This window comes from Hipposideros armiger, unplaced genomic scaffold (assembly GCF_001890085.2).
Source record: "Hipposideros armiger isolate ML-2016 unplaced genomic scaffold, ASM189008v1 scaffold_457, whole genome shotgun sequence".
NCBI classification, from domain to species: Eukaryota; Metazoa; Chordata; class Mammalia; order Chiroptera; family Hipposideridae; genus Hipposideros; species Hipposideros armiger.
Window position 1 is genome coordinate 1,271,698 of NW_017731807.1, and position 14,516 is coordinate 1,286,213.

The window sequence follows — 14,516 nt, forward strand, 5'->3', positions numbered from 1 at the left end:
TTATTCCCATCAGCGTCAAACCTGTTTTAGCAACCCTCATCTCCTGTGCTCCTACCTGCCACAATTGCTCTGCTCACTAATCACAGCAAAGCTTGATGGCGCTGTCTACAAAGCCGCTGTCTGCATGCCTTCACATCTCGTTCTTATCGCAGCCGACTCAGTGGGACTGCACACAGTCACTCTCCCACCACATCATCTGTGACTTCCAAGATGCTAAACTGAATGGTTGCTTCTCTCTCTTCTCTTTACTTGATCTCCCAGCAGCTAAGTTAGAACTGATGGCTCTCCTTCTTTGTAACACTCTTTCCTTGGTTTTACAGAACATTCCATTCCCCTGGCTTTTCTGCTACCTCTCTGATGACTCTAGATTCCTTTGACAATTCTTCCTCCTTAACTTGACCTCAAATGTTGGAGTGTCCCAGGCCTCTTCTCTTTCCATACTCTCTCCCTAGATACTCGAGTCTCATAGCATTAAAAACCATCTATCTTCCAATGACTCCCCTGTATTTACCCTCCAGCTCTGATCCCCAAACTTTTATATCCCTGGCCTACTTGGATAGGATGTCTAAGGGGATCTCAACTAACATGACTAAAGTCTAATGTTTGATATCTCTCCCCAAACCTCTTCTGTCCCTTCCCCCTTTCCATCGCAATAAAAGGCACCACCAACCTCCCGGCTACTTAGGCTAACAACCTAGGAGTTCATGTTCACTTTCCATTCCCACCACCTCAGTACAAGCCTAGATGACTGCCCCGGAAACCCAAATGATGTCCCTGCTTCCATCCTCCGCACAGCCTCCAGAGTGATATTCTAAAACATAGGTCAGCGAATATAACTTTCCTATTCAAACCCTCCACTGGCTTCCCATTGCACTTAGACTAAAATCCAAACTCCTTCCAGAGCCTCCAAGGCCCTGTGTGATGGGCCATGCCTGACTCTCTGTTTCTGTTTCTGCCATGCTCAAAATTCTCCCTACAGGACACTGGCCCTCTTGCTCTAGCTCCTACCAGCAGAGCAGATTCCTGTCTCAGAGCCTTTACACTTGCTGTTTTTTTTTGCCTAGACTCATGGCTGGCTTCTCTGGGCTGAATATCATCACACCCTATAGAGACTGTCTGACCACCCAGAGTAAAGTAGCACTTCACTCTAAAGTCATTGCCATGTCTGGTTGTTCCTCGCCCCAACCCCAGCCTTACAACCATCTGAACTTACATTACTTTCTGCTTTCTTAGTTGTTTTCTGTCTCCCCTGCCTACTATAATGTAAGCTTCAGGAGGGCCCAGACCCAATGTACCTCAAAGACTAACCATACTGAGAACACAAGAGACACTCGGTAATTATTGGCTGAGTGAATACATACAGCGGCTGTGCACACAGACATATAGATGCTGTGGGGCCCAGCTGTCAGAGCCTCTCAGGAAATATTTACAGGCTTTGGAGACCCGCTTGCCCCCCCCCCTTTTGGGTGGGAGATGGGGTGGGGGAGAAAAACAACTTGTTGATGTAAGTTTCTTGTCAATTACTTGTACGTTTCATTCCTGCGCATGTGTGCTGGCACCTTGCAGCTATTGTCTAACCCACACCCCCCATTTTGGAGCTTGCTTTCTGGCCTCAGCCTGGGATGAAGAAAGAGTTGTTGCTGCGTTTATGCCACACAGCCTCGTGCCTTCTTTCAGCTGGGCATCTCACCACCCAGACAGTCCCTGATTGACACGCTTGGACCGGACAGATGCCCAGATTTGTTGTGCACTTTTCTTCTGGGAGTCACTGTCCCGCCATAGAATTGAGAAGAGAGCATTCCCTGTCAACACAATCCAGAAAGACGCAGACCCCGGCCCAGGTGAAACAGGCTGAAGGAGACAGAATACAGAAAGAAACCAGAAGCAGAGACACAGACCCAGGGCGAGCTCCAGAGAGTGACCTAGATAGATCGAGGTAGAGAAGGCCTAGATCCGGAGACAAAACAGATTCGGGCCCGCAGAAGCCCAGGCAACAGTCAGAGGCAGTGGCAGGAGGAGGGGTGCAGGGGGAGGCAGAGCACGCCCGAAGACAGCGGAAACCAGCGTGGAGAGCGGAGGAACTCCGCCACCTCCGCCCCGGCTCACAAGTGGCCGCGGCAGCTGGCGGGTGCCCCTGACCACCCGCAGGCACGACGCGTGCGGGATCAAAGCGGCCGGGAAGGGGCGGGCGGGGAAATGTCAGGAACCTGGAGGTGTGAGCGAGCTTCCCATGGGATGGCAGGAGCGTGGGAGCGCAGAATGACGGGAGGCAACAGAGACCCCGAGAGACGGCGAGAGATCCCAGAGACCGGGAGACACCAAGAGACCGAGACTCGGTCGCAGAGACGGAGAGGCCGGAGAGACCCAGAGTCGGAGAGGCAGAGACAACTAAAGACACAGAGAGCCCAGCGCAGAAGTTGCTAAGATACCTGGAAAAACCGTGAAAGATGCAGAGACACATGCCAAGAGGAAAACAGAGACATAGAAAGACCGTGAGACAAAAAAAGCCAGCACCTCTGGGCTTGGGGAAAAAAGCGCTCTTCAGAGAGAACAGGAGGTAACACAGACATCGAGGCGGAGAAATGGAAAGAAGAGCAAGGGAGTCAGAGCGCGTGGGGCGGGAAGACCTCGCTCCTCCCCCGCGGAGGGCCGAGAGGACCCCCGGGGCAGGGATCCGAGCGCTCTGTCCTTTCTCAGGGTCACGCCTGCGGAGGTGCAGGGGCCAGGGGCGGAGGGAGGGGTGGGAAAGGCAGCAGGAACCCCATGTTGGGAGGATGGGCATGTGAGGACGTAAGGAATCAAGGTTTCCATCCAGAACCTCAAAGTTGCATTGTGTCAAAAAGTGAAATACTAACATCTAGCCGAAATGTTATAGATGTTTCAAGTCAAATACTAATATCTATCTGAAATGTTAAAGATGTTTCTTAGGTTAGTAGACCTTCTCCTTTTTGCGGGGGGTGGGTGGGGGCAGGGCCGGCGGTAAAGGTATTGCATTGGCCGGGAATCGAACCCGGGCCTCCCGCGTGGCAGGCGAGAATTCTACCACTGAACCACCAATGCAAGCAACAATTGTGCTACCGTGGTACTACTAGAGTTTGTAAGAGGTTGTGGCGGCGGTAGTCAAGCTGACCAAGTAGACCAGGGGCCCGGCAAAGGAGTGGGCCTGAATAGTCGATGTGGGTGGAACACCAGGCCATCCTTCCTCTAGCCAGGATCCGGCCACCCTGCCATAAAGTCGTCCCATATGGCCAGGGGCGGCCCCACACCCGGGTGCGAACTGCCCGGAGTCCCCAAGCCTCGCGTGCAGGTGAGAAAAACTCAGATTCCCAAGAAGGGGGGTAGTGGGGGCTGCTGCGGCCACACATCTGCGCTCCCATTTGGCACAGGTAGGGGGAGGTGGAATGTGTTGAGGGCCCTGAACCCAAATGGAAGAGCCCTCCCCAAGGTCTGTGTTCCTTCGGGCTCGGGCCTTGGCAAGGCAGTCTTTGTGAACAGCAACAACAAAAACAAGGTGTGGAGAGGTATTGGAAAGACTTGGAGGAGCCAGGCGCATCCGTCTCCGACTCCGCACCTATCTTTGGACTAGGTCTGCAACTTTGTCTTTATGTCTCCTTGTCCCTGACACTCTTGCTGTCCATTTAAGTCTCTGATTTTATCTTTTCAGGCATTTTGTCCTGAAGTTTCCGAGTGTTCATGCATCATTCTACAGAGGGTCATGGTCTTGGTTTGAGATGGGTATTGATCCTTTTTTGTTCCTTTAAGAAAACTGCCTGCTCCCTGCTCCCCTACAGTCACGAGGGGCCCCTGGGGGCAAGCAGAGTGAGCACACTTGTGTCAGGTATTCTGGCAGCCATATGCCTGAGTCTTCTATCGCTTTGAATCAAACATTTCTAAGTGGAAAGATCTCTCCCCTCCTACCCGCGCTTCAAAGCTTTGCTTCTGTCTTCTTTGAGGTTCCTCCGCCCCAGTCCAGCCATCATCCCTCAGGATGATCCTTTAACAGAGCACCTACTTTGCTCTGATTCTATAATAGCTACTAGATAACACATCTTTTTTCCATTAGATCCTACAGGGATGAGCTGGGCCTCTACTGCATATCTTAGTATAAATGGTCCAAGCCCAGTCCAAGTAGTAGCCAGTGCTCACCAGCGTGAGTGATCATTGCGCCTCCGGACTCTAGTGAGGACCGAGTCCTTTCCCCTGTTGGGGGAATTGAATGTGACTGCCTTAGATCGAACAGAGCTTCTCTTCCACCTACAGAGAGAGCCCCAGTTGAATTAGACGGATTTACCTCGCACACTCAGGTCGTTCCCTATCTCAGGCAGGAGGTGAGTTTTTTGGAAGATGTAGAAGATCCAGCTTGGGGGCTGAGAGGTGCTAACTTTTGTTGTACGGTCAGTGGGGGTACAGTGACCTCAGAAGAAAGCTGCAGTTCTGGGAGGAATTCTGAACTTTACTCCTGAGTTGTGTCCCCAAATCACTCAAACTCCCTCTCCTCCTAATAAACTCTTCCCTTCAGCTGGGTCCTGCCTCATTATACAGCCTTATGGTCCTTAAACCAGATGGTGCTGCACTGACCCCTCATTTCCCACACTCCTAGGCCAGTTCCATTCCCTCCCCTCCCCCTTGCGCTCCTCCCCTTTCCGAGAGCCTCGTGCCCCGGGTCGCGCCGGACCGGATCCCGGGGCCTAAGGGGGCGGGTCCAAGGCCTCTCCCCCCACTCACCCGGGAACCTGAGAGATATAAGGCACAACGTGAGCAGGGACTCGTTCCACAGTAGGGTCCGGAGGAGCGATGGTCACCCGGGATCGAGCCGAGAATAGGGACGGCCCCAAGGTGAGAGGCGGGAGAAGAGGGAGCAGAGGTCCCTGGTCCGGTCAGGGGACCACGTCTCTGAGACCGTGGGTCAGGGAAGAGGCTGGAGACGCTGGGCTGGAAGGGGGACAGTTGCGCAGGGGACCCAAGGACCCAGGAGCTGGAGAGGAAGCTGCAAAGAATGAAGAAGGGGACAGGGTCAGAGCAGGACCTGCGTGGGCAGCAGAAGCAGAGGTCTGGGGGTTGGGTAATGGGTTGTTGGCACCTTGCGGCCTGGAGGGTGTGGGAGGGGGCTGGAGTTTGAGTGAAGTAAGCAAGAGGAGCTCAGAGCTAAGGGAGGAGGGTGGAAACAAAACGCGGAGATACGCACTTGCTCCATGCGGACTGGCCCAATGGACACTGGTTCCACAGGCCCAAGATCGGGTGGGAGATTTTAGAACCAACTGAGAACCGTGACGGCTTAGACGGGTTAGAAGGAAGGAGGCGCGGTCGCGCTGGGTATCTCCCTTTCTACACTCAGGGCCGCCAGCTCTGAGTCCGGCACCTTGCGGCCCACGTGTCTGGGCGCAAAGAGGGCCCCCAAAGTTCTCCACTGAGACAGAGAGAGACTGCACGAGACGGAGACGTAGAGAGAAAAGAGGAGAAGGAGAGACACAGAGAGGGGAGGAGGGAGGACAAGACAGAGAGGAGAATGCAGAAGACCCGGGAGAGAGAGGAGGCGAGCTACAGAAATTGCCCCTAGGGGCATTGGGAGGGGGAGCGGAGAGGGATCGAATGGGCCTGGCCCTAGGCTCTCAGGGTTCTTGGGGGGAAGGGGTGGAGGCGGGACTATCCCTGCGGCGAGATCCAGATGCCCGCGCGGCCGCGCTGAGTCTTGGTCCGGTCGGCCCGCTCTTCCTTTTCTGCTGGTCGCAGATGCTGAAGCCGCTTGTGGAGAAGCGGCGCCGGGACCGCATCAACCGCAGCCTGGAAGAGCTGAGGCTGCTGCTACTGGAGCGGACCCGGGACCAGGTCAGTCCTTCCGCCTCAAATATCCCCTCCTCGCGTCCCAGGGCTTCCCACTTGGGTGGGGACTTATGCTGCGTTGGCGACCCTGGCCCCAAGGATTCCTGACCTGAGTCCCGCCCTTGGAATCCCATCCCAGACCCCCTCTTGCTCTAAGAACGCGATCTTCGTGGCCACCCCTCGGGTCTGTAAGTCTCACACCCGGCTCTGTAAATTTCACCCCCAGGGTGGGTCAGTAGCAACCTCTGTGTCTGCAAATTCTCCCCCCAACCCCAGAACAGCCAGCATGGTGGTTAATTTCACTCAAATGGGTTTGCTATTTCAAATCCTCTCCTCACACTGCGGGGTTGGGTTCATCCCCCGGGGTTGGACAGTTTCGTCTCACGGTGGGCGAGGACCATTCTTGGTCACCTCCACTCCGCATTCGGTAGCGCGCTCTGTGGTCAGCGCGCAAACGCGATCCGGGGGCACCCCCAGCTCCCGCATCCCCTCTCCCTTCTTCCCCCTGCCACTTTCCCCCTCTCTCCCCACCCCTGTCTGTCTTTGCACCCTCCCCTCCTGTCTGTAGAACCTCCGGAACCCGAAGCTGGAGAAAGCAGAGATACTGGAGTTCGCCGTGGGCTACTTGAGGGAGCGAAGCCGGGTGGAGGCCCCGGGTACAGCGCGGGGGTGGGGCAGCGGAGGGAGGGAGGGGGGGATTCACCGCGGCTCGGGCCGGGGTAGATGGGGCGGACCCTGCCGAGGACGGTGGGCTTGGGGAGTGGCAGGCTGTCCTCCGAGGCGAGGTTAATAACACCCGCGCGTGTCTGTCTCTGTGTCTCCCTCATTTTCTCCCTCTGTCCGTCCACCTGGCTTCCTGTCTCTGTGCGTCTGTCGGGCCTTGATATCTCTGCGCCCCGCCCCTTCCCTTACCCCTGTTGGGCCCCTGCCTTGCCCGCCCGTCCTCCCGCCGGCCGCACCGGCCTCGGCCGCTCCAGGGGTCCCCCGGTCCCCAGCTCAGGACGCCGAGGCGCTCGCCAGCTGCTACTTGTCCGGCTTTCGCGAGTGCCTATTTCGCCTGGCGGCCTTCGCGCACGACGCCAGCCCCGCCGCCCGTGCCCAGCTCTTCTCCGCGCTGCACGGCTACCTGCGCCCGAAGCCGCCCCGGCCGGAACCGGTAGATCCGAGGCCCCAAGCGTCGCGCCCACCGCTGGACCCCGCCGCCCCGGCGCCTGGCCCGGCGCTGCACCAGCGTCCCCCAATGCACCAGGGCCCCCCTAGCCCGCGCTGCGCCTGGTCCCCGTTCCCTTGCTCTCCCCGCGCCGGGGATTCAGGCGAGCCGGCGCCCCTCACCGGACTGCTGCCGCCACCACCGCCGCCTCACAGACAAGACGGGGCGCCCAAGGCCCCGCCGCCCCCGCCGCCCGCTTTCTGGAGACCTTGGCCCTAAGCTTTGAGGGGTGGGGGCGGGGGCGGGGGCGGAGGCTGGGGTTAGGGTAGAGACTCCAGCCCGAGGGCAGCAGAGGGACCCGGGCGTCGGGGAGAGGAGGTGTTGGGGAGGGCGGCGGGGCGCGCGGGCGCAGCGCGCGGGTGAGATGTGGTTTATATTAGAGTATCTATATAAATATATATTTCCCTGGTTCCTGTCCCTTTTCCCTGCCCCCCTCCTCCCCTTGCGTCTAGGATTGTACCCTTTCTGCCCCCGGCCCAGCTCCTTCTCGAGTCCCTAGTGCATGGAATAAAGTGGTTATTAAATCCCGGTGTGTCCCCGAGCCAGGGGCCTGCCTTTATCTCGGCGTCCACGCCCACTTTCCCTCCCCTTCTGTCTCCTGCCCCCCCCCAGTCCTGCTCTCCATGGCCCAAGCCCCGGGGCAGACAGGTAAGTAAAGAAGAGAGCAGAGAGAATGGGGTTGGAACTGAAAACAGGTGGAAAACAGAGATAGGGGAGAAGGGGTGGGATCCTGAAACAGAAAGGAAAAAGGTGAAATAAAACCGACTCTGGTGGGATTCGAACCCACAACCTTTGAATCACCTGCTGAGCACTAGAAGTCCAATGCGCTATCCATTGCGCCACAGAGCCATCTAGCGGGCGGCGGCGTCTAACGGCCTACGGGTACTAGAAGGGGAAAGGGGCACCGGAGGGACAGAAGTGTGAGCGAATTGGGTGGGAGGTGCCAAGAGTGCTTGGTTTGGACTTCAGAGGCCTGCCTGGGAGAGGTAGCTACAGGCGCAAAGCAGGTGAGCCAGATGGCAGTGCGGGCGCGCATGGGTGGAAGAAACAGGGAGAGAGAGAGCAACCGAATATGAGCGTGAGGGCGAGTACAGAGCTCCGGCTGCCCGCTTGGGAGATGCCTCCAATCCAGGAGCACCCCACTCCCAAATGTGGGCCCACCCTTCAAAATAAACTTGTTTTGCTGTAAAGTTCTGTGTGTTTGTTATCTTTGGTCTATTTGCTTGGCTATTCGCTGTTCCGCGGTCCTGAGTCTCGATAGTTTCTAAAGACCAAATGCAATACAATCATCTAGCCGCCTTCTCCTCTCTAGTCTCTTAGGAGGGTTGCAGAGACACCCCTATTCCGCCCAGGTAGCGTGGCCGAGCGGTCTAAGGCGCTGGATTTAGGCTCCAGTCTCTCCGGAGGCGTGGGTTCGAATCCCACCGCTGCCAGACCAGAGTTTTTCTCGTGATCTCTGCACCCTATAAAATTCATAAGGGATGCTTCTGGGATGTTCCTTGGTTTTATGAGGACTCCTGGTAGGTGCCTCACCACTGTCTTCCCGCTGAGGCATTCCAAACAGGTCCTATATCTGCATCTTAGCCGCAAACCAAGACCTGATGGGAACTGACGAAGTAGCCTTCATTTCTGTAAAGCTGATCTTAATATTCATGTAATATGTAAAGTTATTTTAACATATTCTCAAATAACGTTTTTATCTCTCAAAATTAGCGCAATTTGCTATTTATTTAAGCGATTTACTGTGTTCTCACAGTGTGCTACAGGCTCCAATTTCCTACTCTGAAAAGCTCAAAGACTAGCATCTAGTTTTTTTTTTCTTTACAGATCCTCGGATTAAAAGGGAATCTCATATATAAAACATTCATAATTTTTAATAGAACGTATACCGACACTCAAAACAAAATACAAGGTTCCACCGAGATTTGAACTCGGATCGCTGGATTCAGAGTCCAGAGTGCTAACCATTACACCATGGAACCCTTCCGCGCAACCCTTTCTAAGAGCATATATTACTGATTTTCCTATTTTGCGTATCCACTCTTCCTTTCTCAGAAGATGGAAAAAAAACTGTTGGATAAGGTAGACACCGCCATTCAGCTCTTGAAATACGAACTGAGGTATACTCTAAGTGTAAAACACAAACCGTACTTAGAAGACAGTACAAAAAAATTGTTAAAATTTAATTAATAGTTTAAAAATATTGATTACATGTTAAAATACTAAGATTTCGGATATATCGGGTTTAATAAAATATATTAATAAAATCAATTTCGACTGATTTTTACTATTTTTAATGTGGCTACTAGAAAAATTAAATTAGTATATATGGCTCTCATATGTACTGCTCTAAAATGTCTCTACTTTCCTTACATTGTTATTCATTCTACCTTCTGGAAATTAAAGCCCTGACACATTAAGTATAACAATCTTTTAAAAACAAAGAATAATACTTTCTTTTAGCTTTTCATTTGTTTTTTTCGAAGGACTACAAATATGTATTACTTGTACTCTAAAGAATCAAGTTCAGCTGGAAAAACAGTAGACGCCCGAACAGGGACTTGAACCCTGGACCCTCAGATTAAAAGTCTGATGCTCTACCGACTGAGCTATCCGGGCTCTCCTTCACGCTCCTCTCTTGCTGTCTATAAGAGTATCTTATTTTCGAAAGTCCGATGTCGCAAAATTTACAGGGAATTGTATGCATACGTGCAAAGGACTCCCGCACAGTCCTGGAAGAAGCAAGAGAAGCCAGGCGACCAACGGGTGATCGCGCTTCTTGTGCGTACTCGAAGGATCGAGTACAGCTCCCACCGAGTTTGTGACACTAGGGTCTAGCGCCGCGGAGGCTGGGACGGTGCGATGCCGGGACTGGCCGCTCGGGGCCGCTGCCGGCTGCCGGCTTCCGTCGTGGGGAGGATTCTCTCCGGTCTGGATGACCTAAATCCCAGACACCCCAGCACCACCGCTTCCGCCCACCGCCCCGAAGTCCGAGGGCGGGCCCGGAGCGGAAAAAATGCCACGTGGGGCCTTCAGACGCAGTGCTCCCGGGGTCCACTTCGGTCCCCTGACGGTCCCCATTCCAAGAGCGAGATTGAGATCCGGCGTGCCAGACCGGGCCCACAGAAGTCCGGGCGTGGGGACGGTGGTGGTGGTGGTGGTGGGTGACAGGAGAGTTGTTTCTGATCCCCATGCAGTATGTAGGAATGCGTGTGCGGCTCACCTGCGTGTGGCTGTTGTCACGTGTGATTTATGACTGAGTGTGGTTCACTTGTGTAGTGATTCACATGAATGATTCACAAATAGGAATGTGGGTGCTCTGTGCCCAGTTGTGGCTGAGAGAGGAGGGAAGGGTCTTGTGGAGTAGGCAGACGGACAAGGGCCCCAGAGCACAGTGTCCCAACCATACTTGCGTCACCTATACTCCCTGTCTCTTTCTCAGCATTTGGTCCCTCCCTTTCCAATGAGACCCAGGCTCCTGATATCCATCTGGGTGAGCCCTGTCCTGCCAGCCAGAGGGACCGGCTGGGCCAGGGGCAGGCAAACAACTATTAGGGCGCAAGTGTGGGCGGGGAGAAGGAGCCTGTAGTGAGCAAGGGCACAGGCCGGGAGCTTCGGAAGAGACAGAGCATCCTGGAGAGAGCTGGGTCTTTCCTCAGAGGCCCACTCTGTCCCCTATATCCCCTATTTCAGAGGCTCAGTAGCCCAGCAGCCCAGTCCTGCCCTGCCTGCCGCTCATCTCCAGGCCGGCTGCTGCTGTAGCTAACCTTGCTGGAGGGCATCCCTCCTTCCTTCTCGTCATGGCCGTGTACCGCGTGCGTGTGACCACTGGCCCCTACCTGAGGGCCGGCACACTGGACAACATCTCTGTCACGTTGGTGGGCATGTGTGGTGAGAGCCCCAAACAGCTGCTGGATCGCATGGGCAGGGATTTCGCCCCTGGATCGGTGAGTACAGAGGGGAGTGGGTGGCGCGACCTCTGAGGTGCAGGGCTCTCAGGGGACCCCACAAGAGGGGAGGGTCTTCCCTCCAGGGCTCATCAAATCCAACAGAGCTCAGGATGTCGGCCCTGACCAACTCATCATCCCTATTTTAGACCCTGTCTTTCCTGAGGATGATAAACCCTACCCAGGCAGGGCTGTGAAGGAGCCTGGGCAGGGAGTCTGGAGATTCCACTGTCTTCCTAGCTCGTCCTCTCATAGCTGAAAGTGGAATTTGGGAAAGTCGCTTGAACTCCCTGAGTTTCCATTTCTCTGGAGGGGATCTGCCTGCCTCTCTCTGCCCGGTCCCAGGATTGTTTGCCGGTTGGTCTTGGGGTGGGGAAGTGGACCACCAAAAGGGCTAGTGAAATCCAGAACCCACCCTGCTTGTGGTAACCGTGGTTGCTCCTGCCTGGATGAAGGAATGCCTTTTTCTAATTCATACAAAGGCACCGCATGGGTTAGAAGCAGCTCAGGTTTCTATGCCACAATAGGTGTAGGTATAGATGCACTTTGCAAGGTGCAAGGACAGCCTTGGAAGTTCCTTGCCTCTCACCTTGTTCTCTTGGTCCCCTCAGGTGCAGAAATACAAGGTGTGCTGCTCAGCTGAGCTGGGTGAGCTCTTGTTGCTGCGTCTACACAAGGAGCGCTTTGCTTTCTTCCCTAAGGACTCCTGGTACTGCAGCCACATCTGTGTCAATGGCCCCGATGGTACCCTTTCCCACTTCCCCTGCTATCAGTGGATTGAGGGCTACTGTACCATAGAGCTGCGACCAGGAACAGGTGGGCCAGAGGCAGGGGCTGGCCTGTGCTGAGAAGGCATGTGTTGGATTAAGGGCGGGGTCTCCCAGAGCCCAGAGTGTAGGGAACAGGGTTGGGGTTGGGGTAACAGGAGTTCAGGACTACCAAGTAGATGCTTTTTGAAAAAAGTGAGCCTCTAAGGCCTTGAAATGCAGGGGCTTTCCAGGCAGTATTTACCCCTCTGGAGACACACAGAGACTAGACATGCACTTATGTACACTCACACCACACAGACACAGACACAAACACACACAGATGGCAGTTTGCTTTCTGTTGACTCCCTCTGCACTTCCCCAGAGTGAATTCCTCTGGAGCCTAGAGAGGAACTAACCTGCAAGCTTAGTTGGATTTCAATAGGTGGAGAAACCCTGAATGTTGAGAGAATTTAGCTGGAAAGGCCCTGTCCATTACTACTGGCTTTTCTGGTGCAGATGAAGTCCCTTGAGGTGCTGTTAGGATTCCTTCTTGAATTCGGGCCTTTCAAGAATGCTGGGCTAGAGCTCTTTCAGCCTCTGGACCCCATATCTCCTGAGCTATCTGGTCTGGAGAGGCAAGACTAGGACTAGTCCAAGGTTTGAGATGAGTCTTAGGGATGAGAGATGCTGTTCTAGGTCAAGGTGAGGTGAGTGAACATTACCCCTTGGCCCATAGTGAGTTCTTCATAGGCCTTACTCTGAAACCCCAACTGTCATAATGGTGATCCATTCATCACTTCACAAAATATATTTGTTCATCAGTCATTTGTCAAGTGCATGCTATATGCACAATGCCAGCACCATGCTAGATGCTGGGAATACAAAAAATGAATACAGTGTGACTTCGGCCTAGGAAGTTTATAGTCTTGGGAAAGAGACAAACATGAAAACAATTAGGAAGATTGTTATAATTTGGGGGTAAGGTTGTCCTGAATCCCTTCTACTAATGAATGCACAAAGAACATGGAACACCCATGTCACTGAGGGATTGGGTTTAAGGGTTAGGGGGTTCAGGCAAGCTTTGTTGGAGATGTTGTTTGAAAAAACGCTTATATGATGAGTTATTTTTATTCCCCACAGCAAGAACTATTTGTCAGGACTCTGTTCCTCTCCTTCTGGACCACAGGAAACGAGAACTCCAGGCCCGACAGGAATGCTACTGGTGAGGGTGACTTAAGTTGACTTCCTTCCCATCTTTATACTGACCTCAGACTTAATCACAGTTACTAACTCTGACATCAGTTCCAACCTTGTGGGTCCAACTCCAATCAGGACCATTATTTAACCCTAAACTCAGTCTAATATTGACCTTGAGTCCAGACCCAGAATACCAGTATTAATAATTGTCCCAATACCATCAATGAATCCACACTCTGCCCTAGCTGCCCTTGATGTGACCAAGTTATCAGACATGACCCTAATATTGATGAATCTCAGCCCATCCTTAGCCTTATCCCCAAGCTGGCCATGACCTTAATCTCAACACAAACCCAACTTTAAACCAGCTTGGACATTTATGTTATCCTCAAATGCTACCCTGATCTGAAGCCCAGTGCCTGAGGGAGAATTCCAATTCTTTGTCACCTACCCAGAAAGTGGGTTTTCTGGGAGTTTTAATTTCAAGGCATGTCTTAAAAGCTAAGGCTTCTGTGTACCCTAAGTTTGACTTGCCACCTCTAAACTCTTGCCTCTGGAAGCTGGAAAGTCTATGCCCCTGGTTTCCCTGGTATTGTGGACGTTAGCAACTTTGAGGAGATGGAGTCAAACAAGAAATTTGCCTTGACCAAGACAACACCTCGTGCAGATCAGGATGACAAGTAAGGGGGGACCCAGGCTTGGGAAGAAGGTGGAAGGGCATGAAGTGAAGGGTCTCTTGGGAGGATGAGACCCAGGCAGCCTGGAAAGAGAATGATAAGTGCAATTTAATTCAAGTGTCAGGAGCAGAATGGGTAGGGATTGCCTGGGGTCAGGCAGAGAGGAGGAGTGGAGGGCAGGGGAGGAGCCAGGGATGAGGGGAGGCCTGGGGAGTCTGGGGAAAGAGAGAGGGAAGGAATTAAGGGGAGTGGGCTACAGGTCTCTCTGACTGTTCTCTGTTCTTCTGCCCCACTCCCTTCCACCCCCAGCAGTGGGAATCGGTACCTGCCTGGCTTCCCCATGAAAATTGACGTCCCGTCCCTGCTGCACATGGAGCCCAATATTCGATACTCGGCCACGAAGACGACCTCGCTGATTTTCAATGCCATCCCTGTGTGAGTCAACTGCCCTTTCTGTCCTTCTGCTCACTCCCTCGTCTGCCTCTGCTCCTTTGATGCACAGCCACATCACTGCCTCAGTTTACCCTCTCTTTACCCTCCAGTCTCCCCACTCCATGGCCTCAGCCTCCCTTCTGTCTGCTCCCAGTCTCCCCTCATCCTGTGCCTAGTCTCCCCTCTTTTTGCCCTTAGTCACCCCTCTCCCTGCCCCCAGTCTCTCTTCTCTCTGACTCTAGTCTCCCCTCTCTGCCCCTCAGGTTCCTCTCTCTCTCTTCTTAGACTCCTTCATTGCCTTCTCTTTGCTCCTCAGTCATCCCTTTTCTTTCCATTTCTCAAACCAATACAATTAATTGAGCACCTATTCTGTGCAGAGCATCCTACCCAAGCACTGTTGGGACCGTGTTGAGTAGGATAGAGAGGCTTGGCTCTTAAACTCTAAGGAGGTAGTCAGACCACCTCAGGTTCAAATCCTGGAACC

The 14,516-nt window shown here is 53.7% G+C and overlaps 2 protein-coding genes and 5 non-coding genes across 10 annotated transcripts in view; 3 read left to right on the top strand and 4 right to left on the bottom strand.

Annotated features, from left to right (window-relative positions):
- Positions 1-2,989: 2,989 nt before the first annotated feature.
- On the bottom strand, positions 2,990-3,060 carry TRNAG-GCC (transfer RNA glycine (anticodon GCC)). Its single transcript has one exon. It is a non-coding gene; the product is annotated as a tRNA-Gly (tRNA).
- A 1,652-nt stretch (positions 3,061-4,712) lies between these two features.
- HES7 (hes family bHLH transcription factor 7) lies at positions 4,713-8,220 on the top strand. Its single transcript, XM_019665953.1, has 4 exons — positions 4,713-4,836; positions 5,731-5,826; positions 6,389-6,476; positions 6,798-8,220. Exons 1-4 carry the CDS (start codon positions 4,795-4,797, stop codon positions 7,247-7,249), a joined length of 678 nt encoding a protein of 225 aa, XP_019521498.1. The 5' UTR covers positions 4,713-4,794; the 3' UTR covers positions 7,250-8,220.
- Positions 7,793-7,879, bottom strand: TRNAR-UCU (transfer RNA arginine (anticodon UCU)). The gene is given in 2 exon segments: positions 7,793-7,828; positions 7,843-7,879. It is a non-coding gene; the product is annotated as a tRNA-Arg (tRNA).
- A 161-nt stretch (positions 8,221-8,381) lies between the features above and the next one.
- Positions 8,382-8,463, top strand: TRNAL-UAG (transfer RNA leucine (anticodon UAG)). The gene has a single exon. It is a non-coding gene; the product is annotated as a tRNA-Leu (tRNA).
- A 477-nt stretch (positions 8,464-8,940) lies between these two features.
- Positions 8,941-9,012, bottom strand: TRNAQ-CUG (transfer RNA glutamine (anticodon CUG)). The gene has a single exon. It is a non-coding gene; the product is annotated as a tRNA-Gln (tRNA).
- Positions 9,013-9,576: 564 nt separating this feature from the next.
- TRNAK-UUU (transfer RNA lysine (anticodon UUU)) lies at positions 9,577-9,649 on the bottom strand. The gene has a single exon. It is a non-coding gene; the product is annotated as a tRNA-Lys (tRNA).
- A 349-nt stretch (positions 9,650-9,998) lies between these two features.
- Positions 9,999-14,516, top strand: part of ALOXE3 (arachidonate epidermal lipoxygenase 3) — a 27,567-nt gene continuing 23,049 nt past the window's right edge. For 2 of the 4 annotated variants that reach the window (XR_002126574.1, XM_019665892.1), the window contains exons 1-6: positions 9,999-10,190; positions 10,724-10,977; positions 11,589-11,793; positions 12,867-12,948; positions 13,484-13,603; positions 13,910-14,035. Coding sequence is in view for 3 of the 4 variants with exons in the window: in XM_019665892.1 (XP_019521437.1) it covers positions 10,831-10,977; positions 11,589-11,793; positions 12,867-12,948; positions 13,484-13,603; positions 13,910-14,035 (680 nt within the window). In the remaining variant the exon portion in view is untranslated. Of the gene's footprint in view, positions 10,191-10,250; positions 10,978-11,588; positions 11,794-12,866; positions 12,949-13,483; positions 13,604-13,909; positions 14,036-14,516 lie in introns of those variants that run through there. The other 2 variants (XM_019665893.1, XM_019665894.1) reach the window with 2 other exon arrangements.